The following is a 19,245-nucleotide window of genomic DNA, read 5'->3' as shown; positions in this document are numbered from 1 at the left end:
TGGAAATGCGTACAAATATATTGATATATAGAAATGGAAATGCGTCCAAATATATTGATATATAGAAATGGAAATGCGTCCAAATATATTGATATAGCGCTAGATTGAGATGGGCTTTTGTATAATACAATTGTATTCTTCTTGCAGCCTTAGCCCACATGCTGTAGGCTAATATTACTACTAGCGTAATACATTAGTGGAAAAGGCATAATGGTTGTGGAAATATATTGACCCAGAGCATTTTATGGCAAATAGAAGCACTGGGTTGTTCTGGTATAATTATATTTCATACACATTGTATCTTACCCATACACAACAGCACATGCGCCTTATTGACCAATGTATGTTCCAGAGATAGAGAGAATATAACACATGAAAATTATATTCAGAAAGTATTAGCACCAGGATTGTCGTTAATAACAAAGGTTATTCGCAAATGCTGCCAACAAGGCCTTGATTTATCGTGACTTCAAAGGTGTGTGATATGAAATTATTTTCCAAATGTACAAGTAACCATACCAAATAATGCATTGGTATGATTACTTGTACATTTGGAAAATTATTTCATATCACACACTTTAATTAAGAAACGCATTCACTCATTGCAACGCATCAGTTGAACAGACGTATCTGTCCAGTTCTGCCCCTGGTCACATGACTGGCGCTCTGAGGAATGGATGGAGAACAAACTGCACGTCAGCTTCACGTCTTAGAATGTGTTGCTCAACGGATCTGCTTCAAAGTGACTGCAGCCTAGCAGCACATAGGAACGATGCGAAGGGAGGGTTGGTAGACTATTAGAGTAGGCTACAGGCTACGCAAGATCGAATCGTTATGGATTTTGATGAGCGGGTCCCAGTTGGGTCTAATATGTATTTGCCCGGCAGCTGCACCTATTACGTCTCGGGGACAGACTTCTCAAGCCTCCCTCCTTTTTTGTCCCACCAGAGTCAGTCTTCTTGTCCCATGACATATTCCTACCCATCCTCTACTCTGCCACAGCTTCCGTCTGTCAGAGAGGTAGCTTTCAGGGACTATCATGGCATTGGTAGCTCCAGTAAATGGCACCACCATAGGGGCGGTATGTCACACTGCTACCCCACTGAGGACACGGTGCATAGGGACTGCCTATCAAGCTCGACCTCCTTGGGGGAAATATTCACGAGAAATAACTCCAGTGATGTCTATCACAGCAGCAGCTCCAATCCTATATCAAGTCTCCAGGGCAGTGTGAGTAGGAATGGAGTGTTACCTCAAGCCTTTGATCAGTTTTTCGATACTGCTCAAGGGAGCGCAGACAACACACCAACAAGCGAACACTCCGTGGACAGAACTGCCACCAAACAACCTATAGTTCCGGTGACCGGTTCCGACAAGTGCCGGAATACAGAGGAGGGTTCGCCGGGCGAGGTGAGCTGCAGCCCAGTGTCTTCTTCCGGCAACAATGAGGAGAAATATAGCGCCAGCGGTGAGTATAAAGACGACGTGCACCAGTTCTGTGAGAAAGTTTGCAATCTAACGCGCTGCTATTAAGGCGTTTATATGCTGTTTTATACGCGCGTAAGGTTTATTGTGGGGCTGTAGATCTACCCCAACAAAAACGTTGTTATAAACGACAAGATCACGTGCTTGGAACTGAAATTGGCCGTGAAAGACAGAGAATGTCCCATTCTAAAATATTGGAGCATTATTTTGAGGCCTATTAGTTGTTCTCGACACATAGCTTGGCTTACTTTTCATAACGTAACAAACGACTGCAACGACAACTTCATGAATTGATACATTTATTGCAAAATTATATTTTTATACATTTTAACTCAGGGACGTATTGAATATGTGCTGCATGGTCCCCCCTATAACCTGAATGGTATATTGTTATTATATTAATATAATCTTAGTGATATAGTATAAGGTGATAAAGTAAATAATTAAAAAAATGTAATAGATTTAATTGATTCTTTAATATTTTTAGCCAGGAGGATAGTCCATTCAGTAACAATTGCCACCCACTGTGCACAGACGTCAGTTCAACGTCTAGTTTTGATTTACATTTGGTTGAGTTGTCAACTAACGTGAATTCAACATGAAAGCAACAAAACAATTCACCATGTCATTGGATTTAGGTTAGAAGTTGGGTGAAAAAGAATTCCCTTACGGTGATGACTTTTTGCAAATCCAATCAGTTTTTCACGTTGATTCAACGTCATCATATAGAATTTTTTGTTGTTGAAATGACGTGGAAACAACGTTGATTCAACCAGTTTTTGCACAGTGGGCACTGTTTTCCAAAGAGTCCTGGGATTCATCAAATCTATAAAAACATACACATTACACAGAATGTGTATATACTGAACTCTAAGAAATGTCATGATTATGTTGCATAATGTACCCTAAATATGCATAGAAATGTTGGGATTTCATGCTTATTAAAAGCAAAACATGGCCAAAAACATGTATCCCGTTTCTACCTTAATTCAAGGCTTTCAGTTATAGTTTTTATGATAAAAAAAGCACAACTTATTTTGTTGTCAGTCTATTTAAGACTGTTGTTTATAAACCTTTTGACACCATGTATGTATTTTTTTACAGAACGAAAGCAGCTTCCTATTTGATATTTCTATCTGAATTGCAATTCTTCGTTTCAGGTGGACAGAGAATCCGTAAGAAGAGATGTCCATACACCAAATACCAAATCAGAGAATTGGAGAGGGAGTTCTTTTTCAGTGTTTACATCAACAAGGAGAAACGTCTTCAACTTTCGAGGATGCTCAATCTCACCGACCGCCAAGTTAAAATCTGGTTTCAAAACAGGAGGATGAAAGAGAAGAAACTGAACAGAGACCGTTTGCAGTATTATACCACGAACCCTATGCTGTAACACTGGCTGGTAAATGTTGCCTCCCCTCAGACAAGGCATGCATGAAGCCCAATCGGTCATTTCAAGTTCGTTGGTCTGCAAATTCCTAATTACACCCCTCCCGTGATGGACAGACATTTGTAGATTTATTTGTCCATCATACTTAATTTGTTGAGAGTAATATCTAGTGTAATATTATTATTATTAGGCCTATTGGCCTATTTTAATTGTAGGTGATTTTCTTGTTGATCTTTTGATCTTGCTATTTGTTGTTATGAAAGTGCGGTGCCACCAAAACAGAACATATATCTGGTCGAATCCTAACTTGCGTAAAAGTCACATTTTCAAACAAATGATTTAATTGGCATCAATGCATAATGCATGAATTACACGAAAGTTAGATTTACGCGCCCATTTCATATCAAATTCGACATTTAACGATGCAACATATTTAGCAACTTGTATCTTTACATTTATTATATATATACCTACAAAGGGTACATACCTTTTCCATGACGAGAAGGCATGATTTATCCCAAACTTTGTTGGTTGTTTGTTGTCGCCATTACACACGCACAGAAGGACTAGGCTATAGTTTAAAATAGGCCTTTTATTTATGCATTGATTACCATTGTTTTTGTTCTCGTGAAATATTCGACATACAAAGGTTATATTGCAAAAATGTTCAATCATCCCTGATACTTGAAAGTGTTCGTTTTGTTTAAGTTCTCAATGTCGGAACATATCAGCTATTTTCCTGCGTTTTTGGCAAGAGAAAAGCTGCTCCAATACATTGAGCCATTGGGACATTTTAGTTCTTTGTCTTCATTTTTGAGCCAATTCAAATGTTCCTCGGTGTAAATAGCCTACGATGGATTTTGGAATGATTAGGACCTATATAGGCTTAGCCTATTTCACACACCCTATTGGAGACATACGAGTCACAGGTCGAGACCTTTCCGTTTGTTTTCTTAGTTTGGAGAAAATATCTCCTTGTATGATTCTCGACATAACACCTGGCTGCGTGGGTCATATCAGATGTATGATGTATTTGACTTTACATTGCCCCCATGGGCCGAAATGGGATCCTATGCCATTAATGTTAAATATCCATTACGGAAGTTCCACCCAAAAGGTTGTCTAGCACGTTATTTTATTCAACTTTATGTACCATGCTAAACCATCTATCACCGGACGACTTTTATATACAATCAACGTCTGGAGTTTAAATGTCCCGCGTTTAAGTTTATTGTTTCAAAAATAATACTAGGCCTATAAAAAGAGAATGTATAGCCTACTTTAAATAAATAAAGCAAAATACTTAAGGTACCCTATATTTAAAATAAACTTGATCAGTTGTTGTTTTATTATATTGCCAAATGTTGACATATTAGACCTACTGATTGTGTATTAGGCTTATGTGTAAAATTGGCTCACGTTTGTCAATATTTCGGTTAATGTCTTATAGTTCAAAGCCTATGGGCGTTCATGAATAGTGGGCTAGTGAAAACACCAATTAAGAGTGATAGCAGCATGGTCTTGGGTCTTGGGCCGTGCATCCTGTCCGGTCAGGCTAACCGGAATGCCGCCTTTACGGACACATCCTCCCTGTTGCTGCAGCAACTTGGCCATAAAACGCGTCTTCGTCTGGAACATTTGTACAATTGGAGTGTAGTGCAATAAACCGTCTGAGACCAAGGTTATTAACTGTGACTAAGGGCTTTAAAAACAACGGCTGCCTGCCTGGGAGCATTGAAAGCTTGTGTTCGCGGACTTCTCCTGCTTCATTTGTCTCCGCAGCTCAGCGTGCACGGGCAGGAATATATTCAGGATGGAATCTGCAGTTCGAACGTGGTTGTTTGTTTGTTCCACTGGGAGGCGCTGCTCGGATCAATGTCATGGATCAATGCCGTGGATGTGGATGGAACTCTGGCCTAGACTCTACTTCCCATGCATCAAACATCCCAAAGATTGACAGACTCATTACATTACAGGGTTTCATTGTTCAGGTAATTATCCCGATGTGTGTATAATTGTTACATATTCTCTTATTTTTATCGAAATATATTTCAAAATGCTCGAAATGGGAAAACAAATACGTGTGTGGTCCATTTTTTTCTTGGCAAAATGGGATAAAGTGAGGCGTTTTTGTAAGGAGCCTTTCCATCCTGCTAGAAAATGATATATAAAGCTGGTTTATCGCTGAAATCCACATTATTGGAAATATAATATTAGATGACACAATGTATTAGAACCAATGTATTCCGTGTGGGAGAGGATGACAATAGGCCTACCTACCGTTACACAGCACATAATATAATATACAATATAACCAATATGCTAAACGGAAAATAGCTTTATACATCGGCCTTATCCTGTCTAGAGATGTCTATGGCATTTTTCTGGAAAAATACGAACTATTCGAATGGTTCTTTTTTGAGTCATTATTACCATTGTTTACCAAATACGAAACGTTCGATTATAAAATGTGTTTAGTTTGTGTGTGTGTTGGGAAGGGGAACATTCTAGCTGAGTATCCCATAGCTACCGGAGGGCTTTTTAGTCTCCAGTGAAAAATAAAATAGCTGTTAGCGGATGTAGTAAAGTGCTACATTACGCACGAGGGGCGCAGGCAGATTTTTTTGTCAGGTTGCAAGAATAACTTGGAACAAAAGAAACATTGTTAACATGATTTTATTAGCCGCTATAAGGAGACATGCATTAAATGATTTTAAGTATGATAATAACTTAATAATAACTTAAAGTACCACTGTCTAGAGGTAAATAAATAGGCTGCTGAAATTATTATACGCACGTCATGAGACGAGTACCCACTCAAATCAATGGTTTAGGCTATTCATTTAAAAAAAAAATTTCTAAATCGGATAAAACCCAAAATAAGTCGCACCATATAATGTTTTTGGTGTCAGAACAATAACGTAATATAACCGTGGTAATTATAGTAACAAACATAGCAAGGATGATATTTTTCACCAACTGCATGGGGGGATAATAAAGGCAGTGGTATTTATAAAGTCTGTGGTTAGAACCACATAACACAGCTAGGCCTATTGCTATGATTTACATAGGCCTAATCTATTTCTATTCAATTTGGGGATATGAGTATGAGGATGTTGTTTTCAATTGGATTCTTAAGGAAATAAATGGGATCCCACCGTAATTGGTTCTGGCGGTGTATAAAATAATCGAAACGTGCGGAGTTGTACACTTGTAAAATGCATTTCGCACCAATTACGCACAAGGTATTTCATAACAAATGCACATGTCTTTGATAAATAACGTGTTTGTAACGTGTTTGTTTCAGATTATATTTCCCATTATGTTAACAAGAGACGTAAACAATCTTTGCCACGGCCTATTTTGTTTCTGACTTAACCAGCAGGAAATGAGAAAACTCATTTTGTTCTACTACTATACTCTGGCTTCATGTCGGCCCATTAGCCTTTATATTGGCAAGGCTGTTGAGGATTGTCTTCGCGTGTAAAATGATCTGTAATTGGTAACCAAGGGACATTAACTAATAGTCAAATAGATATTTTGTCACAATGTTCTGTGAACTTGAATAGAGCAATGTTTTGACGCTTCCTGGAGAGGAAAGTGTAACGAGCTTTCCACTAAACTGTTTTCAAGGTCTGCAGACATCTGCAGTTATTTGCACTGTTCCTTCACATGTAAATAGTTATTTGTGTATGATTATATCTTCCCCCCTCTCGTGTGCGTGTGCGTGTGTGTGTGCGCGCGCGTGCGTGTCTGTGAAAGGGTGCCTGAGGTCAATGTTTACAACATAGATTATCGTAAAAGGTAATGCAGCCCATGTCATGTCACCTATACTATCTATCCACCATTTTAGGTTGAACTGATAGCTTTTAATACACCACTTACCTTTACTTTTTCATATATTATATTAAATCTTTAAACAAAATGAATATGGCATATTGGCATTACGTGCTTTCAATGGGAGGAGTCTCTCTTCTTGTGTTTTAATTGGCTGTCAGCTAAAGCGCAGAGAAGTGTGAGTATCTGTAATTATATTCAGCATGTTTTGCACAAGAAATGTCAGCCAGAAAGGGCTATCCTCATCCTCCGTCAAATTATACACCAACGATGTCATGCTCTGACAACCAAAGTGGAAACTCGTTTTTAGTAGACTCCTTAATCCACGGACGAGCCGAGAGCGGTGCCTCATACTACCAAAGTAACGGCGTGTATTTGTCACCAGGCTCGGAGTACTCCTATGGACTACCCAACCGCGCTTTTTTCTCTGGGCTCAGTAAACGCAACGAGAGCAATTCTCAAACTATGGTACCCTCATCTGGCCCATATTCACATATTCAAGGAATGGAAACATGGCTAGAGACTTCGAGATCTTGTCGAGTAGATCAGCCGAACAATCAGCAGCAAATTGCTCATTGTTCATTCTCTCCGAGCATCAAAGAGGAGAATGCGTATTGCCTGTATGAATCAGAGAAGTGTCTTAAAAGGTCAACAACGACGGAAGACATTTCCTATTCCCGATTAACACCGGGATCATGCCCGGTTACAAACAGCACCGTGCCTGTTCCCGGTTACTTCCGTCTGTCTCAGACATATACCTCTTCAAAGGTTTATCAAGACGTTCCGCGGAACCCACAGCCTACTCAGTTCGCTCTACAACGTCCGGCCCGTTTCGACACCTCACCGCCATCTCCTACCCCGGTGGCGGATACAGGCAGGAGGGAGAGTGAAGCACTGCCTGACCCACCGCCATGTGCTCCGGATGAGGACACCCGGGCATCGTCTGTAGATGGTTTGTCGTCCCCCGAACCCTCCGAGAGCTGTGCGGAAAGTCCAGTCAAACCCTTTAAAGGTGAGTACTGCTCTAAATCCAAAATAATGACGTTTATGACAATGGGATCTTGATGGGTGTACATGGAGGGAGTGTAGTGTCAATGCCCCCGAGTCAGTGGAGATGTGCCTTGGCGTTAACCTTGGTTTTTAGAGGCATATCCTCCTGCTGTATCGATTATATTGTGGACATGAAAACTTCCCATATGTGGGTTATATGCGCAGCGGTAAAGGTATGTCTTTGTGGGGTTTGACAGAGTGGCCACGAGCTGGGATTTCCTCCAGTGTTTTTATTTTATTTTATGACGAGGAGCAGCAAGGCCAATCCTGTCCAGTACATCTGTCTAATACAACGCGTTGATGTCCTCAGTCTTCCCCTAAACCGTCAACTGCAGTCATAATTTCAGCAGACTATGAGTTACTTTTATGTCTTAATAAAGGCGCATTAATACATTGAAATATAATTAAGTGAATCTTGAGCACAACGTGGATGTAATAGCTTAGGTGTTTGGATAGATGCAAAATATGTGCATACAACGGGCATTGTGTGTGTGTGTGTGTGTGTCTACATTAACTTCGTATCACTGCCAAATAAACTCATTGGGCTCAGGATGGCTATTTAAAGATAATTTTAGACAACACATTTTTTATTTTGATAGGTATTAGGTCAGTGTTTGTCTATAGATGCAAACATCTTATGGAATTGCATTATTTCTATGTACACTAATTACAATTGGGCAACAATTACTATAAAGTTACATCAGTGCAGTAGCATGAAGAAAAAATATGTTGCCCGCACTAATTTCTCTTTCAATATCTTTCTACAGGAGATGGAACATCTGAAACCAAAGCTAACTGGCTGACAGCAAAGAGTGGCCGGAAAAAACGTTGTCCCTACACCAAGCACCAGACTCTTGAGCTAGAGAAAGAATTTCTCTTCAATATGTACTTGACTCGTGAGCGTCGCCTGGAGATCAGCCGCAGCGTCCACCTGACAGACAGGCAAGTCAAAATCTGGTTCCAAAACCGAAGAATGAAACTGAAAAAAATGAGTCGGGAAAACAGGAGCTATCGGGAGCTAGCGAACAACTTCAGTTTTTCGTGAGACATTCGTTCGGTATTTGGCGCCCTCCTCCATCAATGGCCAGAGCGCCTTCCTTTGAGAAACCCTGTCGTGTGAATATGTCCGTGTAGGTTAGGGCTACAATTGCTAACTTATTGATATGTCTTTTTGTTGTCATTTTACCTGATTACGTCTCTGTTTTGTTTTGTCGTGGTTATGTATTTATACCGTCATAACATATGGTTGCTCCCTTTATATACCATGTTTCAGAGCTGCATTTGTGGTACATAATACATGTATATAGCCACCTTGAGTGACGCATTGACATCTGTGCTTGCTGGAATAGCTCTTGGGGAAATGTTGTAACCTGTAGCAATATAGGCCTACGTTACGTCATGGCTAAAGAGCCTCGATGGATTTGATATTTAATATCTGCACATTTTGCTGGTATTATAGCCATATATACTAAAAGCATCACACAATAACTATTTTGTAAAGGGTTTTATTTATACACAAGAAACTTATCTGAGACTTGTAAATATTGTTTACAGTTTGCCTTCTCGTATTTTTATTCATATTTTTATTGTTCTCTCCAAACCGTTTTAATAATATGGCCCATATTGTCATTGCTTTGTCTATAGAGAGACTATACTGTGAAATGAATTAAATATGAATTGAATATGTTGTCTGTTGGCCTCACTAAGTAAGTCAATAAAAACATGGCACGTTTTTACCTTGCATTGGAATGTTTCAGTCCACATATCATCTCTCCTGTATAGAATGTAATCGTTCATAACCCACGAGAGGAACGCCGGTGGTGGGACCCCCTCTTTATTCCACGAGCTTCCATTTGTTCAGTTGCGGGTTGGTTTAACAGTAAAGAAAAAAAGAACATCAGTTTCCTCTGTTGTGTGACGCTGATGCCCTTCAGTTCAATAGGAATCATTGCCTGAGCCATAGCCATGATGCAAGCACTGCACTTGTTGCCTGGAAAAGAGCATGTGTTACTGAGGGAACTATCCTGGCTAAATAGATACACATGAAATAACCATTGTGAAGTTTTATGGTCAAAGACACTCCATCGGGATATCTCTTGTTTACTGCAGGGTGTACTGGATAGATGGTGGCAAAATGACCCGGAAAACAACATGGTTTTCTCAAGGACATTACTGGCGGTAGTTTGGTTCATCATCATATATCTATGAAAGGACACAAAGTCTGTCGACATGTGGAGCGTTGTGAAATATGCACGCAATAAGACACACCATTTGGACTGTATCTTTTCAGGTGTGCAAATGTTGTGTTATGCGTAAAACAAGTGTAAACATTGAGAAATGCTAGAATTTTGACCATCTAATTACAATTACGCATAGAAGGAGAGTGAATTATAGGATCCCTATGATTTCGACTGTATCTGTTACAGTTGTGCGAACGAAATTAATGCGTCAAATAAATGCTTGAAGACTATATATACTTATTTAGGAGGAGAGAGGGCTGTTGAGGGGTTCAGGTAGTTTCGTGTTGTGAGGCTGTATTTTCCCCCACCACACGAAACTGCCTTAATTGCCTCAGTAAAAACTCTTGCGTTTCACAGAACACTCCAAATTGTCTCTGGCAACAGAGCTGTGCCCCGAATGAAGTAGGCTACATTTACTGAGTAGCCTAGTCGTGTGTAGAATATTCTATAACAATTCCGATGCATTTGTCTATGTCATGTGTCTACGGAAATGTATTGTCTCTCATGTCGACATTAGGCTATTAGAAGCATGCATACAGTGCAGCGGAAACAGGCTACAGATTTCGCGCCAACCTGTGACTTGCAAAGCACAAAAACATACCGGAGTCTGCATTTTTTTAAACGTTATGTTTATTGCGGTACAGCGTGATATATGCAGAATTCAATACAATTCCAATGCAAGAAGCCCCCAAATGTAGTCCATTCCCCGATTTAAACTGCCCCCTTAGTCACTTTATCCTGGCGCCGGGTCTGATATATATAACAAAAATAAAAAAACGAACAAAAAAATCAAGACTGCAAAGGACATTTTGTTCCTCACATATATCGCCATATCTATTCAAAACAACAACAAAAGACGAGCACTAGACGCGGCCTTTAGCCTTTATGTCTCAGAGGGAGTGATATCGAGTTGGCTTGAGGGAGAGGAAGGACTGCAAGGCCTCGGTTATGATCATTGCAGTCTGGCCAAAGCCTCGTGCGCTGCTGCAGCGTTCCCAGTGGCACACCTTCGAAGTGCCGGATGCGTCTGCTGCGCCACACAATGGACACAAAGCATGGATTTTATTGGCGATATTTAGCCCAGACAGCCAGGTTGTAACCTAAAGAAAAACAACTAAATAGCCCCCGTCATAAAAACAGACTGCTATAGCGCCTAACGTTTTTTCTCTCTCCCCACTTTGATAGCTAAAAGCGCCGCGCAGACCGTCCTAGTGTTCACTCATTGGTCCATAAATAGTAAGGTTCTGTTATGGTTTTACACACTAACACAACGGGATCTTTCTCCATAATCTATTGACACTTGGATTTGTTGACGCTACTATGTAGAAGTATTGTATTTTTATTTCTGAACACTAATTCGATGGTAGAATACACATAGCTTGTTCCTCGTGTACACACATTGTGTCAATGGCTGTATATGCCTGTGTTTTTCAGTCTTAAATATAAATAATTAGTCTTAGTCTGACTATCAAATAATAGCCTATGTGAGGTATGCATTTTTAGATTCGGTCTTAACTTTTTCGAATTGATTTGGGACAGTAATTTGGTAAGTAAGATCTAATTCATTCGTTCGAATTAATAATACACACTATAATAAAACGTAATTAAAAATGTATGACTGAAAAGCCCTTTCAATGGGAGTTAGCCATTGGAGATTCTCTACTGAACATTATTTTTAGTCCAGGACTATGGTTCAATCTGTGTCCGGGAAACCAGTCCTTTGTGTGTTTTCCTATAGGGTCACATAGGTCTACATATATAAGGTTTTACATGTAATTTAAATGTTCATATCCCAGAGCATTGGAGACAGTATCACTCAAATATTTACTGTTTTAGTTGTCCTTATTTAAATCCACCAAAATCGAATAATCTCAAGCCATTTGAAGAGATCATTACTCGGATGATCATCGAAATATCAGGTTTGAATAACACGTGTAATAGCCTAATAACAATGAAAATGATGTACACCACAGCAGATGTGGTAACCTATAGGTTTGGCTGTGACTTTATTATGAATACATCAGATGGCATATAATGGCAAATATGATGAATATGGCAAATGTCAACTCACACTCACATCAGCGTACCTATAGTATATAGGTCTATTAACTCACAGGTCTACTATTTTTAAATGTGGGTATGTATTTGGCCAAATAATATTGCTGCATGTATTTTCCTATTTAATAAGTAGCCTATATAACGATATCGCCAATCTAATGCTATACATTATTTGGAATAACCTCGGAGTTTTTGCTCTGATAGGCAATCATGAACTGAATTATGTTGATAGATACTGGATAACTTATTGAATAAATTCATTCTGTAGAATTCCACATTTTAGATCGGTGGTGAGAGTTCTTATAAGGAAATGAATATATCTTATTCTGCGCGTCGTAACGACTACACGTCACAGTGGATATATAGCTCCTTACTACTTTGCTGCATTCCTTTATTTTTTAAGGAGTCTAGAAAAACATGCTATACTCTCTCACTTTATATAAAACATAGCAACGTAATATCAACGTTAAAGTCTCATTTCAAAACAAAAATCATAAACCTTACTGCTTGTATAAAATGATATAGGCATATGACTTTGCTATTAAAAATATAACGGAGGAAAATGGTGACCATTTAGCTAGTTGAGTAGACTGATTTATTATTTATTGTTCTGTCCCACGGTCACGTGTCTGCGGCACCCAATCCAATCCCGGCCAAGGTTCAATTTATTGAACGAATGTGGTGGTTCTTGGTGCAGCGAATAGTATCATGATCCTGTTTTTCTAAATATATCACAGTGGAAGTTTAGCTGCCTTTGGCTTTGTGTATTTGTTGTCATGTCGACATTAGGCACGCTTAGTTACTATGCAGACTCTCATCTTCCCCGCGACCAAGGGGATATTATGGCACACACATACTCAAGCGGACCAGGGGTGGAACAGGCGAGCCAGCCGATGCTAACTGAATATGGCGGCCCGGAATCTTGCCCTTTGCAGACGAAATCTTCTATTTTCAGTGCGTCTTGGAGTCCCATTTCTGCTCATCAGCCTCCGAGCAGCGCATCTATAACACACCAGCCATATTTACACCACCATTGTCCAACAGGAGATACCGATGGAATGTTTATGCGTTCCTGGGCGTTGGAACCGGTTTCTACGTCGATATGTTTAACGGGATTATCGTCAAATATGAACTATGATATCAAACCCGAGCCGCTGATAGGAAATGGGGACTGCACAACGCTGGAAACGCACACACCTCTTGTGTCCGACATTGACAACGGAACGTTCCGCGCAGAGAAGGATACGATCGCGTGTGATGCCATTTTCTCCAAACCCAACGAAGAGAGCAGCACATCAACCGTAGAGGAAAAGAGGGAGAGGGAGATCAACACAAGTAAGCACGGCATCTTTCATTTGGAATCATGGGTAATGGTGATCATGATCTCATATGTGTCTAGATCTTTGGAATGAATTAATGTTGAAATAAGCAGGAATCTAGAAATATAAGGTCAGAGGCTGACGTTAATACATTATTTATGATATAATATAGACCTTCTGTAAAGGTTGAGTTTACGTCAAACTATTGTATCCATTATTTGATAACGAATGGATCATATTGCGCCAAAGCAGTACCACTGACCGACAGTAGCAATCCCCCCTCCTCGATCTAGTTTGTAACCTACTGTGAAAGATAATATGATTTTGCTATTTGGATTATGACTAAACTATACCAGTTCATTTCTCACTGTTATGGGCAGTAGACTAGGCCTTAGGGTCAGAAGGCCGAAACGAGCACATACACGGCTGACTGTATTAGCTACTGCATGTTGGCTATTTCAGCAAGACATTGTCTGCTGTTGTTCGTCATCCACAGTTTGTAATACCATTCTGACTCTTGTGGAAAACACTATTTCTCATGAGCTCTGTCTCGCTTTTGTCGAACCCTCTTTCAGATGACCCATCCTCCAACTGGCTTCATGCAAAATCCACCAGAAAAAAGCGCTGTCCATACTCTAAGCATCAGATTCTCGAACTGGAGAAGGAGTTTCTGTTTAACATGTATCTCCCCCGCGACCGTAGATACGAAGTAGCAAGAGTTCTTAATCTGACTGAGAGACAAATTAAAATCTGGTTTCAGAACCGCCGGATGAAGATGAAGAAAGGGAATAAGGACCGTCGAAAGACATGTTAAAAAGGCGAGCAGTGCGGGCCCTGTAGACCCGTAGAATAAACTGGGAACAGTTATTGGTGGACTTTCAGGAAACGAAGATATTTCTGGAAAATAGTTGCCAATCTATCCACATGTTGCTTGATCTATAGTCTATGTTGTGTTCTGTAGGGCTGTTGTGTTGTTGTCGTTGTCAAATCTGTCGGCTCGTTTTCTTCCTAGAGTGTTCTCTGTTTGACAATGCTTATTTGTTTGATTGGTACTTTGATGTTATCTCAATAACTTGGATGTAATTGGTAAATCATTTCATTAATGCACACAGATTACTGTTAGACATTGTCTAATGTTCGTTGCATGAAATGTTTCATGAATTGATTCTGTGTTTTTCACCCAGAGTTTAGTCTATGTTATTGGCCTCATCATGTTTATGCGTTGACGACCTGAATGTGTTTCAACTACCTGTCAGACTATTTATTTATTTATAGTTTTTTTTGCCGAAAGAAACATGTTTAGACGGTGTGATATTTTTTTTTAATTGCTGGGATAAAAATCCTTATCAGTTTTGTCTATGGAATTAGGACAACACTGTGCACACGCAAAATACCTCAATGTCAGAGTATTTCGATTCTAAAAGTCGTTTGTATGAAATATCAAATAAAATGTCAAATTATTTTGTGCGTAGTCATCCATATTTATTGTTTGGAAATCAGAGAATGAATTGTTACTAAGATTCTAATTGTTGATAAATGTCCAACATCTGACAAGATATCTGTATTTATTTCCTTTTGTCTAAAAACATAACAACTATAGTTGCTACAGCACTTAATCTTATTCAGTTATAATTTTCATTTAAAAAGGCAACCATATTTTTCATGTATAGGTCTATGCCTGATATAAGTGTTGCGAATGATAAACTATCACAAGATGAATCGGCCTATTTATGAAAACATTAAACATATCCCTACTCAATATTTACAGAAAAAGTTATTTATTTAGTAAGAGGTTGAGAGTATTGGTATGCTAGGCCTATGAACATAATTATATCCAAGCAGGTACTAAAGAAGCGAACAGATGTAAATCCTAAAGGCCTCTATAGGATTAGTGGATTTAAAGCGGGCATTTCCCGTGTAGTCCATGTTGGTTTAGTACCACCACACACCATTTCAACAGCCCCTTCTCTCCCTTTCCTTTAGGCCTTGTTAATAGCACGAGCATGAGTTCTGAATCCCAACATACAGTACATATAAAAGGCATTGCTGGACATTGGACAAGCCAGCTCCATGCTATTTGCTACAGGCCAATGTGCACTGGCACACGATATTGGTTGCCATGCAGCAATAAACCACAATCACAGCGTTAACTGTTTATGGGGTGCAAAGCGATTGAGAGCGGAAAGGAAGCAACACCATGCAAGTCCTCGCGCCTGAATATCACTATAATATGCTTTTCATACGGGCTATTTTTAAAGGGGTAAACATTTTAATGGTTGTAATTACACACAACCATGGTTAACCACGTCGTTCAAAAAACATATATTCAAACACACGAAAACACCTATGTTTCCAGTCACACACACACACGCACGCACGCACGCACGCACGCACGCACGCACACACACACACACACACACACACACACACACACACACACACACACACACACACACACACACACACACACACACACACACACACACACACACACACACACAGGGCCTGCTATGGTGTTGTTTGGCCGCGCTGTGACGCAGATGGGGCCTGTCTTCAAAGGTCTTAATCCAGAAAGCTGCTCCATAAAACGCGGGCTCAGCCATGCTGTCTGCTTTTTCTATTTCAATTACTTTATGACTGTTCACCAACAATTAGACTGTTTCAGCGCCCAGACATCCATTTGTTGTTTTCCGGCACAAAAGGCTGGCTGACACCGAGGCTTTATTGCCGTTTCCAACCAATGACTAATCTCAAATCCTCGCCTTTGTGGTCCTATTGCAATAGGTATCGTAAGGATTTGAAACAATTAGAATTTATAATTTTTTAAAACTATATATTTAATGTGTTGAAACACAACATTATGGTAATTCAGTCACAAAAGGTCCTGTGCATTATCTCACTACTGACCTATGCGGTCATTTTGTGTTGCTGTCGTCGTATAACCAGCAGGTGGAAGCAACGTCACGTTTGAGATCGAAATGTCCTGCAGCCTGGCTGCTTGAATAGGGACCAACGACTATTGTATTCTAGTGTGTAGTTCAATGCACGCAGGAAATACGAGAATAACACGCCTGTCCAAGATGTGGACAGACGTCGGGCTACTTATATGCAGTTGAAAGTATGTTTTTTTTGTCCATTTTCACTTTGAAACAGGAGACCAAGGTGACACAAACAGAGCAACAGAGAGAGGTTTGAGAGGTGATTACATGTTAATTATCATAGAGATACTGCATCGACAAAATGGCTGTTCAGCAGAATTATCTTTAGCCCATTATATGTTATGGATGGACATTCATTGTATAGCTTTGGTGTGTTAAGAAATAGAATATCGCCAATAAATCACCAATTTTATCACCAAAATGAAACCAATGAAACCAAACCAATAAAAGAAAGAGTAATTATGTTTTAATTGGTAGATTTTCCCATGTTACTCCACTACATTACAAAAAAACACATTCACAGCATGTGAGAGAGCGCAATAATGCAGGATTTCATCATGCAGGTCTTCTGCTTGAGCTGTTTGATAATGCAGGTCCTCTTCCTGGCCTGCTGTTTGATAATGCAGGTCCTCTGCCTCGCCTGCTGTTTGATAATGCAGGTCCTCTGCCTGGCCTGCTGTTTGATAATGCAGGTCCTCTGCCTGGCCTGCTGTTTGATAATGCAGGTCCTCTGGCTGGCCTGCTGTTTGATAATGCAGGTCCTCTGCTTGGGCTGTTTGAGCGGTTTGATAATGCAGATTCTCTGCTTGAGCTGTTTGACAATGCAGGTCCTATGCCTGGCCTGCTGTTTGATAATGCAGGTCCTCTGCTTGGGCTGTTTGAGCTGTTCGATAATGTAGGTCCTCTGCTTGAGCTGTATGATAATGCAGGCCCTCTGCTTGAGCTGTATGATAATGTAGGTCCTCCACTTGAGCTGTTTGATAGTGCAAGTCCCTGGCTATAGCTGTTTGATAATGCAGGTCCTCTGCTTGAGCTGTTTGATAATGCATGTCCTCTGCTTGAGCTGTATGATAATGTAGGTCCTCTGCTTGAGCTGTATGATAATGTAGGTCCTCCACTTGTGCTGTTTGATAATGCAAGTCCTCGGGTTGGCCTGCTTGTGCTGTTTGATAATGCAAGTCCTCGGGTTGGCCTGCTTGTGCTGTTTCATAGTGCAATCCTTGGCTATAGCTGTTCGACAATGCAGGTCCTCTGCTTTAGCTGTTTGATAATGCAGGTTCTCTGCTTGGCATGCTTGAGCTGTTTGATAATGCAGGTCAACTGCCGGGTTTCTAGCACCAGTCTCTGTGTTTATCTGTTTAGGGAGGGAGGGTCATTAAGGGCAGAGGGGAAGGGCCGAGGGGGAGAGTTTATCTGTTTGGAATCTAGCCACTGTCTCCAAATAGCCTATTCCCTAGTTGTTCTGCTGTACTGGGCTCTCTCCCCCCTCAACCCTTCTGTCTGTTTAGCTCCCTTGGACTTGTTGTTGCAATGTCAATAATAATTCTTAGAACTATATTTGTCCCTCTCACCTGTTCTGATGTACAGTTACAGTCACCTCCCAAATTATTGGCACCCTTGATAAAGATTAGCAAAAACGAAATAAATAATACAAATGCTGAGCTATTTTGTATGTTCAAAAACATGGATAAATTATATTATTTTATACTAATACAATTTCTCAGAGAAAGAGTAAAGTAACTTACTTTCATTTTTGTAAGATAGGGGTCAAAATTATTGGCACCCCTGTTGTCAATATACTCCGGCACCCTCTCCTTGTGTAGATAATGGCACTGAATGAACCATTTATTTTAGGGGAGAATTTTTGCTTGGGGTTTCAGCCTCCTGGCAGAGACAACCAGGTTTTTGTCTATAATATCCTGGTACTGTAAAGTTCATGATGTGTTGACCTTAACAAGGGCCCCAGGACCAGAGGAAGAAAAATAGCCGCATAACATCAAAGATCCACCACCATATTTTACAGTAGTTATGAGGTACTTTTCTGCATATGTGTAACCGGTGTGAAATGGCTAGCTAGTTAGTGCGCTAATAGTGTTTCAATCGGTGACGTTACTCGCTCTGAGACCATGAAGTAGTTGTTCCCCTTGCTCTGCAAGGGCCATGGTTTTTGTGGAGCGATAGGTAATGATGCTTTCATGGGAGGTAGTTGTAGATGTGTTCAGAAGGGTCCCTGGTTCAAACCCAGGTAGGGGCGAGGAGAGGGACGGAAGCAATACTGTTACATTGGTGCCGTGACCCGGATCACTGGTTGCTGCGGAAAAGGAGGAGGTTAAAGGGGGGTAAGTGTAACCGGTGTGAAATGGTTAGTGGGGTGCTCACTAATAGCGTTTCAATTGGTGACGTCACTCACTCTGAAGCCTTGAAGTAGTCGTTTCCCTTGCTCTGCAAGGGCCGTGGCTTTTGTGGAGTGGTGGGTAACGATGCTTCATCGTGGGAGGCAGTTGTTGATGTGTTCAGAGGGTCTCTGGTTTGAGGGATGGAAGCAATACTGTTACATAATATGTGTCCTTCTTTTAACGCCAAAGCCACCACTGGTGTTCGTGGCCAAAAAGTGATATTTTCATGTCAACTGACCATGGCACCGGTTCCAGCCCAAGCACCAATGCGGTTTGGCAAATTCCAGGTGTTTATTTGCTGGGTGACATGAAAATATCCTGAAAAGTTTTGTTTATGTTATGAGCTGATTTTGCTTCCACTGGTCCTGGGGCCCTTGTTGAGGTCAACGACATCATGAAATTTGCCCAGTACCAGGATATTTGAGCCAAAAACCTGGTTGCCTCTGCAAACTTGGATGCAGCTGAAAGTGGATCTTCCAGCAAGACAATAACCCCCAAAACACATCAAAATGTTTTAATTGACCACAAAAT

General features: G+C 40.4%; 3 protein-coding genes across 3 annotated transcripts; all 3 read left to right on the top strand.

The window, feature by feature from the left end:
* Positions 1-742: 742 nt before the first annotated feature.
* hoxa11b (homeobox A11b) lies at positions 743-5,632 on the top strand. Its single transcript, XM_064946753.1, has 2 exons — positions 743-1,468; positions 2,646-5,632. Exons 1-2 carry the CDS (start codon positions 835-837, stop codon positions 2,876-2,878), a joined length of 867 nt encoding a protein of 288 aa, XP_064802825.1. The 5' UTR covers positions 743-834; the 3' UTR covers positions 2,879-5,632.
* A 1,174-nt stretch (positions 5,633-6,806) lies between these two features.
* hoxa10b (homeobox A10b) lies at positions 6,807-9,431 on the top strand. The gene is made up of 2 exons (XM_064947273.1): positions 6,807-7,724; positions 8,530-9,431. The coding sequence occupies exons 1-2, from the start codon at positions 6,932-6,934 to the stop codon at positions 8,805-8,807; spliced, it is 1,071 nt and encodes a 356-aa protein (XP_064803345.1). The 5' UTR covers positions 6,807-6,931; the 3' UTR covers positions 8,808-9,431.
* A 3,271-nt stretch (positions 9,432-12,702) lies between these two features.
* hoxa9b (homeobox A9b) lies at positions 12,703-14,840 on the top strand. The gene is made up of 2 exons (XM_064946752.1): positions 12,703-13,395; positions 13,955-14,840. The coding sequence occupies exons 1-2, from the start codon at positions 12,837-12,839 to the stop codon at positions 14,191-14,193; spliced, it is 798 nt and encodes a 265-aa protein (XP_064802824.1). The 5' UTR covers positions 12,703-12,836; the 3' UTR covers positions 14,194-14,840.
* Positions 14,841-19,245: the final 4,405 nt, after the last annotated feature.

This window comes from Oncorhynchus masou, chromosome 29 (genome assembly GCF_036934945.1).
Source record: "Oncorhynchus masou masou isolate Uvic2021 chromosome 29, UVic_Omas_1.1, whole genome shotgun sequence".
NCBI classification, from domain to species: Eukaryota; Metazoa; Chordata; class Actinopteri; order Salmoniformes; family Salmonidae; genus Oncorhynchus; species Oncorhynchus masou.
Note: the sequence above shows the minus strand (reverse complement) of the source record. Positions and strands in the feature narration are given on the sequence as shown.